Source organism: Salmo trutta, chromosome 32, assembly GCF_901001165.1.
Source record: "Salmo trutta chromosome 32, fSalTru1.1, whole genome shotgun sequence".
Classification (NCBI taxonomy): Eukaryota; Metazoa; Chordata; class Actinopteri; order Salmoniformes; family Salmonidae; genus Salmo; species Salmo trutta.
In genome coordinates, this window is record NC_042988.1 from 27569083 (window position 1) to 27585820 (window position 16738).

General features: G+C 47.7%; 1 protein-coding gene across 1 annotated transcript in view; it reads right to left on the bottom strand.

Annotated features, from left to right (window-relative positions):
• LOC115170706 (voltage-dependent P/Q-type calcium channel subunit alpha-1A) overlaps positions 1–16738 on the bottom strand; it is a 185431-nt gene that overhangs the window by 23223 nt on the left and 145470 nt on the right. Inside the window, exon 45 of the mRNA XM_029726941.1 lies at positions 1256–1381. Within this exon, the coding sequence (XP_029582801.1) occupies positions 1256–1381 (126 nt within the window). The remainder of the gene's footprint in view (positions 1–1255; positions 1382–16738) is intronic.

Sequence of the window (16738 nt, forward strand, 5' to 3'; positions counted from 1 at the left end):
CCAGAGCAGCTCTAGCAGGGAAGAAATTTGACGAACTGACTTGTTCGAAAGGTGGCATCCTATGGCGGTGCCACGTTGAAAGTCACTGAGCTCTTCAGTAAGGCCATTCTACTGCCAATGTTTGTCTATGGAGATTGCATGGCTGTGTGCTTGATTTTATACACCTGTCAGCAACGGGTTTGGCTGAAATATCCAAATCCACTAATTTGAAGAGGTGTTCACATACTTTTGTATATATATCGCATACTTCCATATTTCGATTCCTTTCGATTCCCTTCAGACGAGTCCAGTGACACTTGTGGGTGTCGTAAAGCAAAACGGAGAACACCATCGTTTGCACGCTACAGACGTTTTCGTGAGAAGAACGATTTTCGGGATGTCTCCTGGTCTGACAAACAGTGCTGTAGTTCTGCCACTTTCCACCACAAATGCAGAAGGCCGACATAGGCGTATTAGATGGATTGAGACGCAGCCAATACAAAAAAACAAACAGACGGATTTTGATTTTGATAATATTATGTTATTTAGGGGGGATGAGGGTTTGGGGGCTGAGGGCCTGGGGATGAGGGCTTGGAGGTTGTGGGCCTGGGGGCTGAGGGGGATAGATGGATATGGGATGTGAATGGTGGGAGGGTTTAAGCAGGCATAGCCAATCAGGGCAGGTTATAGGGAAACCATCATGTTCACATTTTCCCAATAACTAACTCTAACTCCTGGGCCCTTCATGTCGATCTGAAAGGATTAGTAATGACTCAAAGCCATTAGATGAATGTGCTGTATTGCTTACACCTATACACCTTTCAGATCTGTCTAAGTGCCTATAGGGGAGAGGAGCTGTAGGGACAATAGGCTGGAATAAAACAGAGCCAGCGGTGACTCTGTGTATGAGTTGATTCAACAATGATGACCCTAAATATCCTGTAAGGAAAGAGCACCAGGAAACTAGCTCTATATGAACCAGTCCAATGAAAATATGTGGATGTTCTGACAACATGAAACATGAATAGCATGAAAGAAAATCACTATTTCATGTTTACTGGGAACCATTTATTAGTGTGTTCTTGTGTGCAATGACATACTGTACATGTTACATGCACGTACTGTATTGATCTGTATTTGTGCGTATGCATGTGCGTGTATATACACTTATGAGTTATGTCTGTTGTCCAGGGATTTCTCTGGATGCTGGTGTGTGTGTATGTGTGTGTGTGTGTGTGTGTGTGTGTGCGTGCGCGCACCTGTGTAAATGCGTTACCTGCGAGTTATGCCTGCTGTCCAGGCCATCCTCAGAGTGCTGTCCCTCAGGACTCCAGCTGCCTACTCTCTGGGACATCTCCTGAGCCCGCACTGTCACCCACGACTGGCTCTCTGGAACCCCCCCCTCCACCGGTCTACAACACACAGACAGTCAGACAGGCCCCTCGCACACACACACACACACACACACACACACACACACACACACACACACACACACACACACACACACACACACACACACACACACACACACACACACACACACACACACACACACACACACACCACCTCCCTCCACCAGTCTACAACACACACACACAGTCAGACCAGGGACATATATACACACGAATAGACAAACACGGACACACACATGCATACACACAAACCAGGCCCCATATACATCACCTTCATCAGACCCATGCATTCAGCGCTTGTATGAGGCTAACTGAATGCACTCATCCCCACAAACCCATACACCAGCCTTTCTGAACACACTACACACGCACATACACACAGTGGTCCTCTACACGTGAGGCGTGTCCGCCCAGCGTGTCGTCCTGCTCCTCCTTCTCATGGATGACACTCCACCTGTGGAGCCACTACCCATCCTCCCTCTGGCTGCAGAGAAAGAGGGAGAGAGAAAACAGAGAGAGAGGGAGAGGACAGAGAGAGAGACCCAGAGAGAGAGTTGGGGGGGGGTCTACTCACAGGCTGTTGACGGGGTCTGCCGGATGGGTAGGAGGGAGGCTGAGAGGCCCGTCCTGGATGGGGGAGGGCGGCTCCACGCGCTGAAACAGTAATGTCGTTCGACTCTGTGTGAGATACAACATGGCCGCCGGCTTTAAGGTAGACAAACAGGAAATGGGGAAGTTGGAGAAGAAAGTGAGTTCAGAGCAGGTCACAGCATCCAGGGGGGAGGAAGGGTTTCAGTCAGCAGGGGCTGACTGAGCCAGAGCGCATTCTGGGAGGGGAGTTGGAGTCCTGCTGTAAATGTGAGAATGGAAGGCTCATGCCAATGAATCATCTACTTCCAGGTCACCATGAATGAAGGGCATTAACCAGAGCCATAGCCACTGTATATGACCTACAGTATACAGTACCTAGCTATGGATTTGGAAGTGTTCCGTTGGATGCTACAAAGAGGTCTGGATTTGTCTGGCATTAATTAAGGTCTTTGTCTAAAGTATTTTTTATCTTATCAGACAATTTGTATGTTGCTCATAGGAACACATCTCAAATGACACACTATTTCTGATTTTCACCTAGGCTTTGATTCAAAAGAAGTGCACTATAACATGAAAAAGGTGCCATTCAATACACAACCCATTCGACAGGATGGACAGTGTTTACCTCTTGACCTGATTGGATTTCAACCTTGACTTTTGACCCCCATTTGACCTCAAGCAGCCAAATGATCACTATCGGCAACCAGGAAATGAGAGTTGGTGGGTGCAGTTTGAGCCAGTCCAACAATCCATTAGAGCAGTAGGACAGCAAGACCAGGGAGGAAATAAGGAAGAGTTGAACAAGGCAGAACATCAGTGCAAAACCAATGGACAGATCCATCAGGAAGAGAACATTCCAAGTCTCTGTTGAAAACAGACGTTGACACATAAGGAGAGGAGGGAGAATAGTCAGAAAATAATATACAAATTATGATAGAGAAAGGAAGACAGGAGGAGAGGATGAGAAAAGGAAAGAATAGAGGTAGAAGTCCATGTGAACGAATATCGAGAGCGAAAAAGGACACAAGGAGGGATAGAGGAAGGATGAAAAAGAGAGAGGAAGATGAGGACTTGGAGTAGACCTGTTGGGAACATACAGGACACTGTTAGAAAAAAGGGTTCCAAAGGGTTCTTTGGATGTCCCCATAGGAAAACCATTTTTGGTTCCAGGAAGAACTGTTTTGGGTTCCAGGCAGAACCCTTTGTAGAAGGGGTCTACATAGAACCCAAAGGGGTTCTACCTGGAACCAAAAGGGTTATATCTGGAACCAAAAAGGGTTAATCAAATGGTTATCCTATGGGGACAGCTTAAGAACTCTTTTAGGTTCTGGATAGCACCTGTTTTTCTTAGTGTAAGTGAAATGCATGGTGGGAGTGTGTTCAAATAACCACATACAGTGTCATTCAGTTATTACACATCCACTTAAAAGTGACCAACTGCTACTTTTATGTCCGTAAGATATCTGGGCAAAATGTTGTTGGGCCGCATTTGGTTTCCAGCTGTGGGCCGTAAACCATGCTGGCAGTGGGCCACTCCTGGGCCAGTATATACTTGCTAGCTGGAATGGGTTTCAATGGTAAGTAGCTGTTTTGGTTTAAGGATTTCACGAGCCATGGAGGGTCAAGTTTAAAGTGGATGGATCACAAAGGTTCCAGGTCACACAAGGAAATAGCACACAAATATTTTTCCAAACAATATTTGTCCAATCGTCATTTCTAAACACTTGGAACAGTTCTTGTCCGAACCTGAACCGTTCGAAGCAAGGGTATTCCCATTCTCCAGGTCCCACCCCTAGTCTCACATCATGACAAACCACATGCTTATCTATGGCAGCAAGCTCTACCTGGAATCATGCAGGGAAGAAACTCTCATCACTGGGATAGATGCTACCCTACACTATGTCTCTCCTTATCTAACAGTATGGTAATAATACTGTCTGAGATGGTGCAAGGGGGAGGGAAGTCCACTCCTCTGCTCCTGTCCTTCTGTAAGCAAGTAGCAGCAGGGGTGGGGGAGGGAAGGAGGGGAAGAGAGGTCGGGGTGCAAGGGGAGGAAAGTGAGGGGCAGCTCAGTAAGAGGAGGTGTAGAGAGGGGTACAGGGGAGAGGGGAGAGGATGTGTAGGGGTAAAGGGTGGGAGAGCAGACATTGGCTGGAGAGCAGGATGGGCGACTATTGGATGAGGATGTTGCAGTGACATCATCAATGTTTGATAACATTCGTTGCCCAAGAAACTCCAGTTCGTGAGTGTTTGTGCTCTGTACATGTTTGTGGTCATGGGAAAGTACACCTTGGGAGCATTAGAGTAAAAGCACAAGGACCAGCTGGGTGGTATGGTTGTAGTTGTGAATGAAGACCAAGCATATGACATGGTCACGGTCAAATGTTCAATTACTTGACTCTAAGTATTGGGTGACCAACTCTTGAGTCTTCTCAGCTTGTCTTATGAGTCTTCCATTGTAGTTTGACAGGTGATAGAGGGTGGTTTCTACAGTTGTTTAGATGGCATCCTCCTTAGATAGCTCCATCATGTTCCTGAGGAGTTCCTGTGACTTGTCCAATCAAACTATCCCCTGACTCATACTGTAGGTCCCATCCAACCAACTCTTCAAAAAGCATGTACGTATACAAATCTATACACATGGCTAAGGCAGGTTTGAGGTCAGTTTTTAAAGCTCAGACAGAGCCAGACTCTCTCAACTAACTCCTAGATCTTTCAATATCCTGCCTCTCTCACGCCCTTCACCTCATGTGTCAGAGAAAAAGAGTTAAGATCATTGTTTAATCTTTGAATTTAGTGACTATCCCTTCAAGACCAACCTCTTCCTTGTGCTATCCTACAAGGAAGGAATGCCAGATGACAGCAATGAAGTCATGAGGAATTGATATGGCTGAGAGTTGTGTGTAGAGTGGTGGCAGGTGGCCATAGCAGAGCAGGGAAAGTGGCATGCTTATAGTGCAGTGAGAGAGGAGGAGTAGGAGGAGAGGAGGAGTAGGACTCTGTCTGTAAAATAGGAAACCGTGTATGTGTGTGCGTGAGAAATACAAATACATCTAAATAAAACAATCTCCGTAATTTAAAACGTCATATTTTACTTTACACTTAAAATGTTTCTGTAATACTGCTACAATTTTAATGTTTATCGTCAGTGGCTTCACATGTGACTACATAAACACAAGATCCATTGTATTGGTTGTATATGCATTCTCTATGTCAACAGGGAATAGGGGGCTACAGTACAATGCTACAGTCCAGGGTGTAGGGCAACAGTCCAAGGCCAGGATGTGGCTAAAGGCTTGGGAAGACTAGCATCATCATCATCATCATCACTAGCAGTGGATTCACAGCCAGGGAAAGGGAGGATAAAGAGGAACAGGCTTAGGTGAGGAATGTACATTAACGTCGTACAGTCTTCGCCATCCAGAGCTGTGACAAAGACACCCAGCCCAAACCGATCCAAAGATGATCGAGAGGGTTCTCTATAGCAAGAAAAGTGCCTCTTCTTTAGAAATAATTGTGATTCAGAATTATATAATTGTGCTTGAAATATAATCTGCTGGTTTTCTGTATAGCAATAATATAATATCATGTAAAATGTAATATAACATGGACCAGTGAAATACTTTGTCCACCAGAGGGCCTCACAGAGTTTTATACCGACTAACTGCAGAGATAGATAGGAAGGAAGGGAGGATGGAAGAACACAGAGACAAGACTAGAATGGGTAAACCCAATGGCAGTGGTCCTCTAACCTTTGACCTCTAACCTTTAGCCAGGTGAGGTCAATGATAACAAGTGACCTTACAATAACGTAGTAAGTAAATGCTATAGTAAGACTGTGGGTGGGCGTGGTTATGGGTTGTCACAGCTCCGCTTTGACCCCTGTACTAACAGCACAGCAGTATTTGTAGTCAGTCTGACTCTGCTCTCAGTCAGTCTGCGTTGTCTGAAGGTTTGGGGATGGTTCCTAGGGATAGTAGTTGTACCTGCTCCGCCTCTAGCCGCGCCTGAGAGCGCTTGGCCTTGCTCTGCCTGTAGTACTCCATGATCATCATGGCAGCGTAGATCTTCCCCACCGTCAGGTCTGTTGCTGCTGAGAGAGGGACAAGTTACCCTGCACGATTAGACCACTACGTATGGGACCCTGAGCGAGAGGGATGGGAGTAGAGGGGACGAGGTACGCACGCAGAGAGAGAGACACACACTCACACAGACAAATACACACATATACACGAACACAGAGCTGATAGTCTTTTCACAAACAGACTCAGACTAAAAAATGATCATGTGTCACATTTTCTCTGTTTAACTGTAGTCTTTCCTTCTTTCCATCTTTTCTAGCCATATCTGTATTTCTACTGACTGGTGGTCTTCAATCAGAAGACAAGACTCAAGACCACTTCATTGTGTAGATGGGGGACCTGGCAGAGGACTGGACAGTATCAACAGAACTACTGGGGCTGTTTTGATGCTGTTTTGGCATTCTGATGCAGGACTGATGGGTCCCCATTTACTTCTCAATAGAAGGTGGACATGTTGTACTTAGTTCAATTTGGACCTTGTACTTTGTGATCTCCAAACAGATAAACAAAACAGAGCTTCAGAATAGTATAAAGTGCGATAACAGTCTTTGAAAGAGTCATTTCCAGGTTTCAACAGCAGATCACATCTTCACAATAAAAGGGCCTAAAGTCCAGTTCAAAAAAGTGTGTTCACAACATTATGCTATTGGCCATTTCTGTACTCCGCTCACCAGCATGCTAAATTACCACACATTTTATTTCAACTTGGCTTGAACGTTATTAGCAGGGCAAGGAAGCCTGTGCATTCTGGTAAAATTTGGTACAATTAGCAATCTGGTGAGTAGCTATAACGCACCTGACCCAGATGCCTTTACCTATACTGTAATCATGTTTCCTTTCATATAATATACATCTAATATCTACATAGCAACTAGTGCTTTGGCACTTGTGCATTCCTTCTAGTCCTGTATGTATTTCTCCGACATGCATAGCAGCTAGTGTTCTGACCTACAGTAGCACTGTATGAACTAAACCCCTTGAGTGTTCTGACCTACAGTAGCACTGTATGAACTAAACCCCTGGAGTGTTCTGACCTACAGTAGCACTGTATGAACTAAACCCCTGGAGTGTTCTGACCTAAAGTAGCACTGTATGAACTAAACCCCTGGAGTGTTCTGACCTACAGTAGTACTGTATGAACTAAACCCCTGGAGTGTTCTGACCTACAGTAGTACTGTATGAACTAAACCCCTGGAGTGTTCTGACCTACAGTAGCACTGTATGAACTAAACCCCTGGAGTGTTCTGACCTACAGTAGTACTGTATGAACTAAACCCCTGGAGTGTTCTGACCTACAGTAGCACTGTATGAACTAAACCCCTGGAGTGTTCTGACCTACAGTAGTACTGTATGAACTAAACCCCTGAAATGTTCTGACCTACAGTAGCACTGTATGAACTAAACCCCTGAAATGTTCTGACCTAGAGTAGCACTGTATGAACTAAACCCCTGAAATGTTCTGACCTACAGTAGCACTGTATGAACTAAAACCCCTGGAGTGAAAAGACTACTATAGAGAGTTGGTCTATAGAGAAGCACCCCCTGATCTCAGGCACAGAGCTGGGCAGACAGCCTGCTGGTATTGGATCCGGTGGAGGTGTGATGTTGGGTCTACAGAACAGGCCTGGAATCAGTGGAATGGGCTGTTGGAAGTATTGCATTGGGACTTTAGGATGAGGCCTGCTGTGTACAGTTGTTAGGTTGGGTGGAGGTGTGATAATGGGTGCAAGAAAAGATGTCTATATGGGTGTGTGGGGACTGGGGCTGGTGGAGGTGGATGTGGTACATGCCTGCTGTAGGGAAATGGGACTAGGGCTGGTGGAGGTGGATGGGGTACTGGCCTGCTGTAGGGAAATGGGACTAGGGCTGGTGGAGGTGGATGTGGTACATGGCCTGCTGTAGGGAAATGGGACGAGGGCTGGTGGAGGTGGATGGGGTACATGGCCTGCTGTAGGGAATGGGACTAGGGCTGGTGGAGGGGGATGGGGTACATGCCTGCTGTATGGAAATGGGACTAGGGGCTGGTGGAGGTGGATGGGGTACATGGCCTGCTGTAGGGAAATGGGACTAGGGCTGGTGAGGTGGATGGGGTAATGGCCTGCTGTAGGGAAATGGGACTAGGGCTGGGTGGAGGTGGATGGGGTACATGGCCTGCTGTAGGGAAATGGGACTAGGGATGGTGGAGGTGGATGTGGTACATGGCCTGCTGTAGGAAATGGGGACTAGGGCTGGTGGAGGTGGATGGGGTAACATGGCCTGCTGTAGGGGAAATGGGACTAGGGCTGGTGGAGGTGGATGGGGTACATGGCCTGCTGTAGGGAAATGGGACTAGGGCTGGTGGAGGTGGATGTGGTACATGGCCTGCTGTAGGGAAATGGGACTAGGGCTGGTGGAGGGGATGGGGTACATGGCCTGCTGTAGGGAAATGGGACTAGGGCTGGTGGAGGTGGATGGGGTACATGGCCTGCTGTAGGGAAATGGTACTAGGGCTGGTGGAGGTGGATGGGGTACATGGCCTGCTGTATGGAATGGGACTAGGGCTGGTGGAGGTGGATGTAGGCTGGAGATGGAGGTCTACAATAGGTGTGTCGTCTTCGAGGATTGGACTGGTGGGAATCATGGGATCCTGTGTGTGTGTGTGTGTTGGTGTTGGTATGTGTCTATGTGTACATAATAAGTGTGTGTGTGATTGTGTGTGTGTGTGTGTGTGTGTGTGTGGTGTGTGTGTGTGTGTGTGTGTGTGTGTGTGTGTGTGTGTGTGGTGTGTGTGTGTGTAGGGGGCTGTGCCTGCTGTATCAGAGGGTGCAGCAGTGAAGGAGACTGGTTGAGAGAAGCTGTCCTCGGGTGGCATGAAGAAGTAGACAGACACTGGCATCGCGTCGCGGTCCAAACACACTGCAGCTACACTTATGTGGCGTGACTAAGAGGTTCCAGGGTCTTCTGGGAGAGATTGGGCCAAATCGCCATCATCTCTTTCCTCAGCTCTGCATCCATCTGGTGTTTGTCCACACCTCCTACACACACGCAATGACACACACACACACACACACACACACACACACACACACACACACACACACACACACACACACACACACACACACACACACACACAAGCAGGCACACAAGCAGGTACATGCACACAAGCAGGCACACACACACACACACACACACACACACACACACACACACACACAAGCAGGCACACAAGCAGGCACATGCAAACAAGCAGGCACACACACACACATGCACCAGTGTATACACACACATAAACACACACATTCACATCGATACAAATGCACAGCAGAGCCATAGAGGTGTAAGAATTGACGCACAGACATGAAAACACCACACAAGCACACAGACACAAGAGAATGTGTTTGTTAATAGAGGTGAGCCTTGACTCCCAGTTTAATGTATAGTGTGGATGAGCCATGTAACATAGAGACATGGGGATTCAATAGTATGTCTGGCCATCTTCACTTTGATTGGGCCAACCAAATAAGGTGAGACTCAATTACATTGAAACTAGATTGTTAATTCACATAAGAACTCTACAAAGTCTACAAAAAAAGAGCTGTAGCCTATTAGAAACCCTATTACACTGACAGTATGGCTGGTAGTACACATTCAATTCTATTGGTTAATAAGAACTATACAAACTCTATAGAAAAAGAGCTGTACTTAGGACACCGTGGGAGAAGCAGAGGGACCGATGTAGGTCTCAGGGACAGCAGGGTACACACGATACACAATCACCTTACAGTAGCAGACTGCCCTGCTCTGTTCTGTTCTAGGGAAGACAAGAAACAGGGGGAAGAGATGGTGAAAAAGGCAAGCAGGAAAGAGGGGTTCCAAACCTTCCGTACCCTTGGCGATCTTGATGTCCAGCGCCGTGCGGATCAGGGCCATCAGGGTGGAGTTGAAGTGTACTGAGTTGTCGCGGCGACCGGGAGGTCCATCCGCAGCAGCCTCTGTTGGAAAGAGCCAATCGGGGGAAGGTGGGTGAGTAAAAAGGGTGTGTCCCCCAGGAAGTGGTGGTGTAGGTGTGTTCTGAACCTCCAGGTGAGGAGACAGGGAAAGGGGGTTGGTGGGGGGGGAGCGCTGTCATTTTTTGTAGCAGGCTCTATGAGTCTGTCTGTCTATCTGAACATCTGTCTGTCAACTATACAATGTGTCATTGGCACTGCTACACCAGTTATGGCAGCTGTTTGGCAGCTGAGTTGTTATTAGGTACTGTCAGTACCAAAAAGATGTAACATTGATACTTCAGTTATTTGATCATTTCATGGCGGTGGCAAATGATACCATGATTTCTTTACAGCCTGTGAGAGCCAAAGGTATAAAATGGTTAGCATTACACTACCACTACTGATTACTATGAGTTGGTTGGTTCCTCTTGTGGGTGTTACCTTGTTCATGTCTGTACACAGATATGAATAACAGTCCTTGTTGTGTTACTTAGGAGGCCCTCACAGGTTCAGTAGTGTCACAGCATTATTTACGCCTTCTCTGATAGCAGGTGTAGAATGAAGTTAGACTCTGATCCAATGTCAGCTTTGTGCGTTTTCCCCTTGAATGGTTTAGTTCAGGATTATGGATATTAATCTGATTCTAGATCAGTAAGAGCAGACAGCTGGCTGCCACTAACAGAGCTCCCCGTAGTGGATAGGAGATTCACAGAGTTCAACAGAGACCAGGCCATAAAGCGATAAACCAAAACTGAGGGACAGGGGGAGGGGAACGTCATCGTTTTCATTTATCCTTTATCCACCTTCTGGTCTTGTCAATATAAGAGAAATGGACACGAGCCAACACACACACACATGCACAGACAACACACACAGACAACGTGACGTTAGTGTGTGTGAGACAGGCTCGCGGTAACCGTTGTCACGGCGACATCCCAGACATGCAGCAAGACCATGCCAACCACTCCGCTCCCCTACCCCAAAACCCTGTGACACATCCCCCCATCCTCCCCTGTCCCCCCATGCAACATGCGGTGCACACACATAATGCTTCACAGGACAAGCAGCGGCACAGCCGTACACAGAAGCATCCTCTGTGTGGTTTAATAATAGAATAATGTTTATCTGTTTGGGTTTAGTAGTGGTTACTGGCAGGAGGATATGACATCATTGAACCTACATGTGCTACATCTATAGGAGATATTAGATGAAGGGCTGTTGTTGTCATACAGAGACAATAGAGCTGTAAAGCTCTATGCAAATCCTCTGATCTCTCAGGAATAATGTGTGCAGGGCCTGACAGGGTTAATAGGTGAGCGTGAAAACAGAATTCAGACGATCAAGGTAATCTAAGAAAGTCAAGATGGCCGCCGCGGCAGGCGTTTTTTAAAGGGTAAGATGGGCTGAGGTTCTAGGAAAGGCTGCCTTAGGCCTGAGGAAGGCTGCACAATAAGTGTTAGGGGGTGGGGAAAAATACATCTCGTTATCAGAAAATAATTGAAAAGAGAGACGGGGGGTTGGTTGTGAGTGGTGTTTTAGAGACCGTTGTCAAAGCAAAAGAAAGGAGAAGTTGGAGGATGAGAAGAGGTTGGAGGATGAGAGAGAAAAGACATCAGAGAGATAAACAGCGAGTGATAAGAAAAAGAGGTTGAAAGTGATAGAATAAAAGAAAGATCTACCGCCACACAAGCTGGTCGAGTCTAACACAGCATCCTGCCTGAAGACTACTGTCTGTCTGTCTCTACAGAACAGAGAAGAGTGGGGGTGAGAATTTAACACTACACATACAGGGGGCCATTATTCTGTGGTTCAGAGGTGAAGGTCAAGTGTGAGGGTTTTTACCTCTCTCATTAGGCAGGTAGGTAGTGATGGTGGTGGGGGGATAGGGGACAGGTGAAGGGCAAGAAGGGGGTCTGTGGGTTTTTAATGTCAAACTAAGGTCCTCACCTACAGATGACAGTTTACACAGGGAAGGGAGAGAAGGGAGGAGAGGTATTTTCAAAGACGGGACTGTTGCTATGGTTACCCCAGACACAGTAGATGGAGGTGGTGGGGGATGGAAGGTTAGAGGTCAAAGTCTGAAAGAGGGGTTATATTACAGGGGACACTTCAGGAGGGAGGCTGTTAGGACTGAGGGAGAAAACGCAGGGAGGAGAAGAAGGAAGAGAGAAAAGAGAGTATAAAGCAGAGAGGTGAGGCAGGGAGAGGAGAGATGAGCTGAGCTGATAGGAATGAATGAACAGAGGACAGAAAGGCAGAGAGATGCAGATATGCAGAGAGAGAGAGCTATAGAGAGAGAGGCAGGGAGAAATATAGGGAGAAATAGAAAGATAGAGAAATGGCAAAGTGAAGAATAGAAAGAGAGAGAGACGCGGAGAGAGGGATGCTAGAGATCGAGGTAGAGGTAAAGGTAGAGGTAAAGATTAACAGAGATGCAGGTAGGGGGAGCGGCTGGGGAGGATAAGGAGGGTTTGGGGACAGTAAGTTCTGGCGGTGAGAGATCTCCTGTGCCTACAGGCTGTTCTGCTGGCTGCCCTGAGGCTCACAGCGATCTGCCTACGAAGGGACACGTGTGTGTTGTAAGGGTGTCATAATGTGTCGTAAGGGTATCATAATTGTGTCATAATGTGTTGTAAGGGTATAATAAGGGTATAATAGGGGGTATGAGGTTAAATTAGAGCAGTGGGTTGGTGACAACCAAATTAGTTGGGTATATGAGTGTGTGTTAGAATATCTGAAGGATTTCACAGGTATATAAGGGTATTTAACGGGCATGAGTGTGTGTCGGTGTGTGTCTGTGTATGACAGTGTGTGAGAGAGGTAATGGTAGTGCCCGTGTGGTGGAGGGGGTGAAGGGGCAGCATGCGAAGAGTGGGCGGGTTAGGAGGAGGGGAGGAGACAGCATGTGAAGAGGAGGGGGACTGGAAACAGAGTAGAACTGCATGACAGAAGAACGGGACGGGTGGAAAAGATTCACTTGCAGATTTTGCTACAGGGCCGAAGAGATTCTACTACAAAAAAGAGGCTAGACGTTATTCTGTGGCAATGATAACAGTTAACTGGTAGCATACTACACAACCAACTAGATAGACAACAAACTATAATCCACCTAAGGGGACCTTTCAGCTCTCTGTCCTCCACCCAGAAAATACATCCTGATTGTATATGTGGACTACTGTACAACTAAAGACAGAGACCTGTTCCTATGTGCGTGTGTGTGTGTGTGCGCATGTGCGCGTGTGCGCATGTGCGTGTGCGCATGTGCGTGTGTGTGCATGTGTGTGTGTTTGCAGTAGCGCCATCCACAGGACGGAGAGACTAAGAGGACAGAAGTCTTACGGACCTTCCAAGCCCGGCTGCACACGCATACTGGTGCGTGTGTGTACGTGTTTTTGTCTGTGCGTGTGTGTGTAGCTGTGTGCATACACTATTTTGCCAGCTTGGCCAAACATTTATATATTTTTGTATAAATATACCTTTAATATTCCACTAGTATACATTAAAGAGTCACTCTAATGTACACACCTGTATAGAGTCAATATCGAAGTTTGAGACCCCTTGACGTTTACTTTAGCCAAAGCTGCTATAGTTACCACAGCTGATTTGGTGTATTCTATTCCACTATGCACTCTATTCAGATTATTGTAAAGCTTTGACTGGCAAAAACAACGTGTGGGTGTATGTGTTTGATAATAAGTGTGTGTAGAGGTGTGTGTGTTTCCGTCAGTATACACGGTGCAAAAGAGCTGAGAAGGTCCCTCCATTCACCCCTTCCTGTGGATAAACCTGTCTGACCTTTGTCCCTTGACCACCTTACCCCCCCGCCCCTCACCCCAACTCCCTACCCTCCTCCCCATTCCCCACAATGACATCAGTGCTCTCCTCCATCGAATAACGAAAGAGAAGAAGAAAATGGAGATAAAGCAAAATATCAGAGACAAAATGTATAGAGAAGAAGAAGACACCAACACTACGGATACACAGTAAAGCGGAGGAAGAGGCGCTAAGCCCCCTGGTTCTAGGGGGTCCTGACCTTGTAGGCCACCCGTGCCGGGCACCTGTTCCCCAGGCCTAGCGGAGGGCTCATATGCCTGAGCATGTCATACATATCCCTGCAACTGATCCTGCCACTGCATGTCAGCGCAGCACAGCCACCGCCCCCCCCAGCCCAGCCAGAACAGCCACAGCCAACCACAGCCAACCAGAGAGAGCAGAGAGAATAAGAGAAAAGAGTAGGGGTGGGAGAAGGGTAGAGAGAGAAGGAGAAGAGGGAGGGAGAGAGAGAGAGAGCAAGAGAGAGCGAGGGAGAAAGAGAGAGAGGAAGAAGAAGAGAAGAGAGGGGGACACAGATAGAAAGAGATAGAGAATGAGAGCAAAAGAGAGACCAAAGCAAAGAGTAAGAGGAGAAAAAAGAAGAAAAAAGTTATTTGGCTGGTTTGAGAGCGAGAGAAAGACGCAGTGAGGCTGTCTAGAACTGGTCTGAGTCGGCGGGGTGAGGGGGGTACAACTGGTCTGAGCGGGCGGGGTGAGGGGGGGTACAACTGGTCTGAGGGCGGGGTGAGGGGGGGTACAACTGGTCTGAGCGGGGGGTGAGGGGTGGTACACTGGTCTGAGCGGGCGGGGTGAGGGGGGTACAACTGGTCTGAGCGGGCGGGGTGAGGGGGGGTACAACTGGTCTGAGCGGGCGGGGTGAGGGGGGGTAACTGGTCTGGACGGCGGGGTGAGGGGGGTACAACTGGTCTGAGCGGGCGGGGTGAGGGGGGGTACAACTGGTCTGAGGGGCGGGGTGAGGGGGGGGGTACAACTGGTCTGAGGGCGGGGTGAGGGGGGGTACAACTGGTCTGAGCGGGCGGGGTGAGGGGGGGTACAACTGGTCTGAGCGGGCGGGGTGAGGGGGGGTACAACTGGTCTGAGCGGGCGGGGTGAGGGGGGGTACAACTGGTCTGAGCGGGCGGGGTGAGGGGGGTACAACTGAGCGGGGCGGGGTGAGGGGGGTACAACTGGTCTGAGTCGGCGGGGTGGGGGGGGTACAACTGGTCTGAGCGGGCGGGGTGAGGGGGGGTACAACTGGTCTGAGCGGGCGGGGTGAGGGGGGGTAAAACTGGTCTGAGCGGGGGGGTGAAGGGGGGTACAACTGGTCTGAGCGGGCGGGGGTGTATATCTTGTAGAAGATAAGAGGGGGGTATAGGGAGGAGGAGGAGGAGCGGAGTTGAGTAGAGTTGGAGACTTTTAGTAGAAGTAAAATAATTCTATGCAAGTGGGAGGGAATTGCATGGAGGAGCAGAGGACTTCAGAGTCAACACTGAGCTCCACTGCGGGACTGGGCTATACCATGATGAGGTGGGGTGTCAATGCAGTTTCTGCCCGTCCCCCCCAAGAACAATGCAATTCTACAGATCCCACAGTGTGTCTAGCACCGCGCCTAGCCGTGCTCAACAGCAAGCAAACAACACAAAGAAAAATTACCAAAGGAGAACAATCATAAATCTTTTTTTTTCTTCATAATCAAACTCTTAAAAGTTTTTTATTTTTCATTTCAGTGGTGCACAACGTCATGCTCGTCTGGGTGTCTGCATTGTCCTACACATTCTCGTTTCAGATCAGAATGCAAGTAGAAATGGTCAAAAAAGAAGAGAGAAATATAACAAAAATGAAATCCAATCAGATCAATAAGCGACACTCATTCCATTCTTGGATGCTGTAGCAGGTGTGGTTGAGGATTTTTAGTGGAAGTCAAACCTTGCAGGCCACTCTATGGGGGCATTCTTTCCTAAGCCAAGAGGCGGGTCGATAACTCGCAAAACTGTACATATCCTTATAATGAATGCGACCGCTGCAAAAAGAACAGGAGGAGTTAGAAACAAACGTAGAGGACAGATACGACAAGAGAGAACAATGGAAGAAAGAAGAGCACAAGATTGACAAGAAACAAGATATCATAACAGTAAAAACGGTACGGTGTACACACATACTACACACCATTTTTGTTGCACGTCACCCGTTTGAGCTGTAGTGCTTTTCTTCTGCAATGACACTGCAGTCTTTACTGTTACATCATCTCAGCCTACCCTTCTCTGTTTAACACTTCCATGTCTATTATCGTTCCGTTTTCCTATACAACCCATCCCGTCTCACTCTCAATTCCTCTTCCTAGTAGAACCCATCCCGTCTCTTCTCAATTCCTCTTCCTATAGTAGAACCCATCCCCGTCTCTCTCTCAATTCCTCTTCCTAGTAGAACCCATCCCCGTCTCTCTATCAATCCTCTTCTAATAATACCCATCCCCTGTCTCCTCAATTCTCTTCCTAGTAGAAGCCATCCCTATGCTCTCTCAATTCTCTTCTAGTAGAACCCCATCCCTATGTCTATCTCTCAATTCCTCTTCCTAATACTACCCATCCCAGTCTCTCTCTCAATTCCTCTTCCTAGTAGAAACCATCCCCCGTCTATCTCCAATTCCTCGTCTAGTAGAACCCATCCCTATGTCTCTCTCTCAATTCCTCTTCCTAGCAGAACCCATCCCCGTTCTCTCAATTCCCTTCCTAGTAGAACCCATCCCCATGTCTCTCTCTCAATTCTTTCCTAGTAGAACCATCCCATGTCTCTCTCAATTCCTCTTCCTAGTAGAACCCATCCCCTGTCTCTCTATCAAGATATCTTAATAATACCCATCCGTCTCTCTCAATTCCTCTTCTAGTAG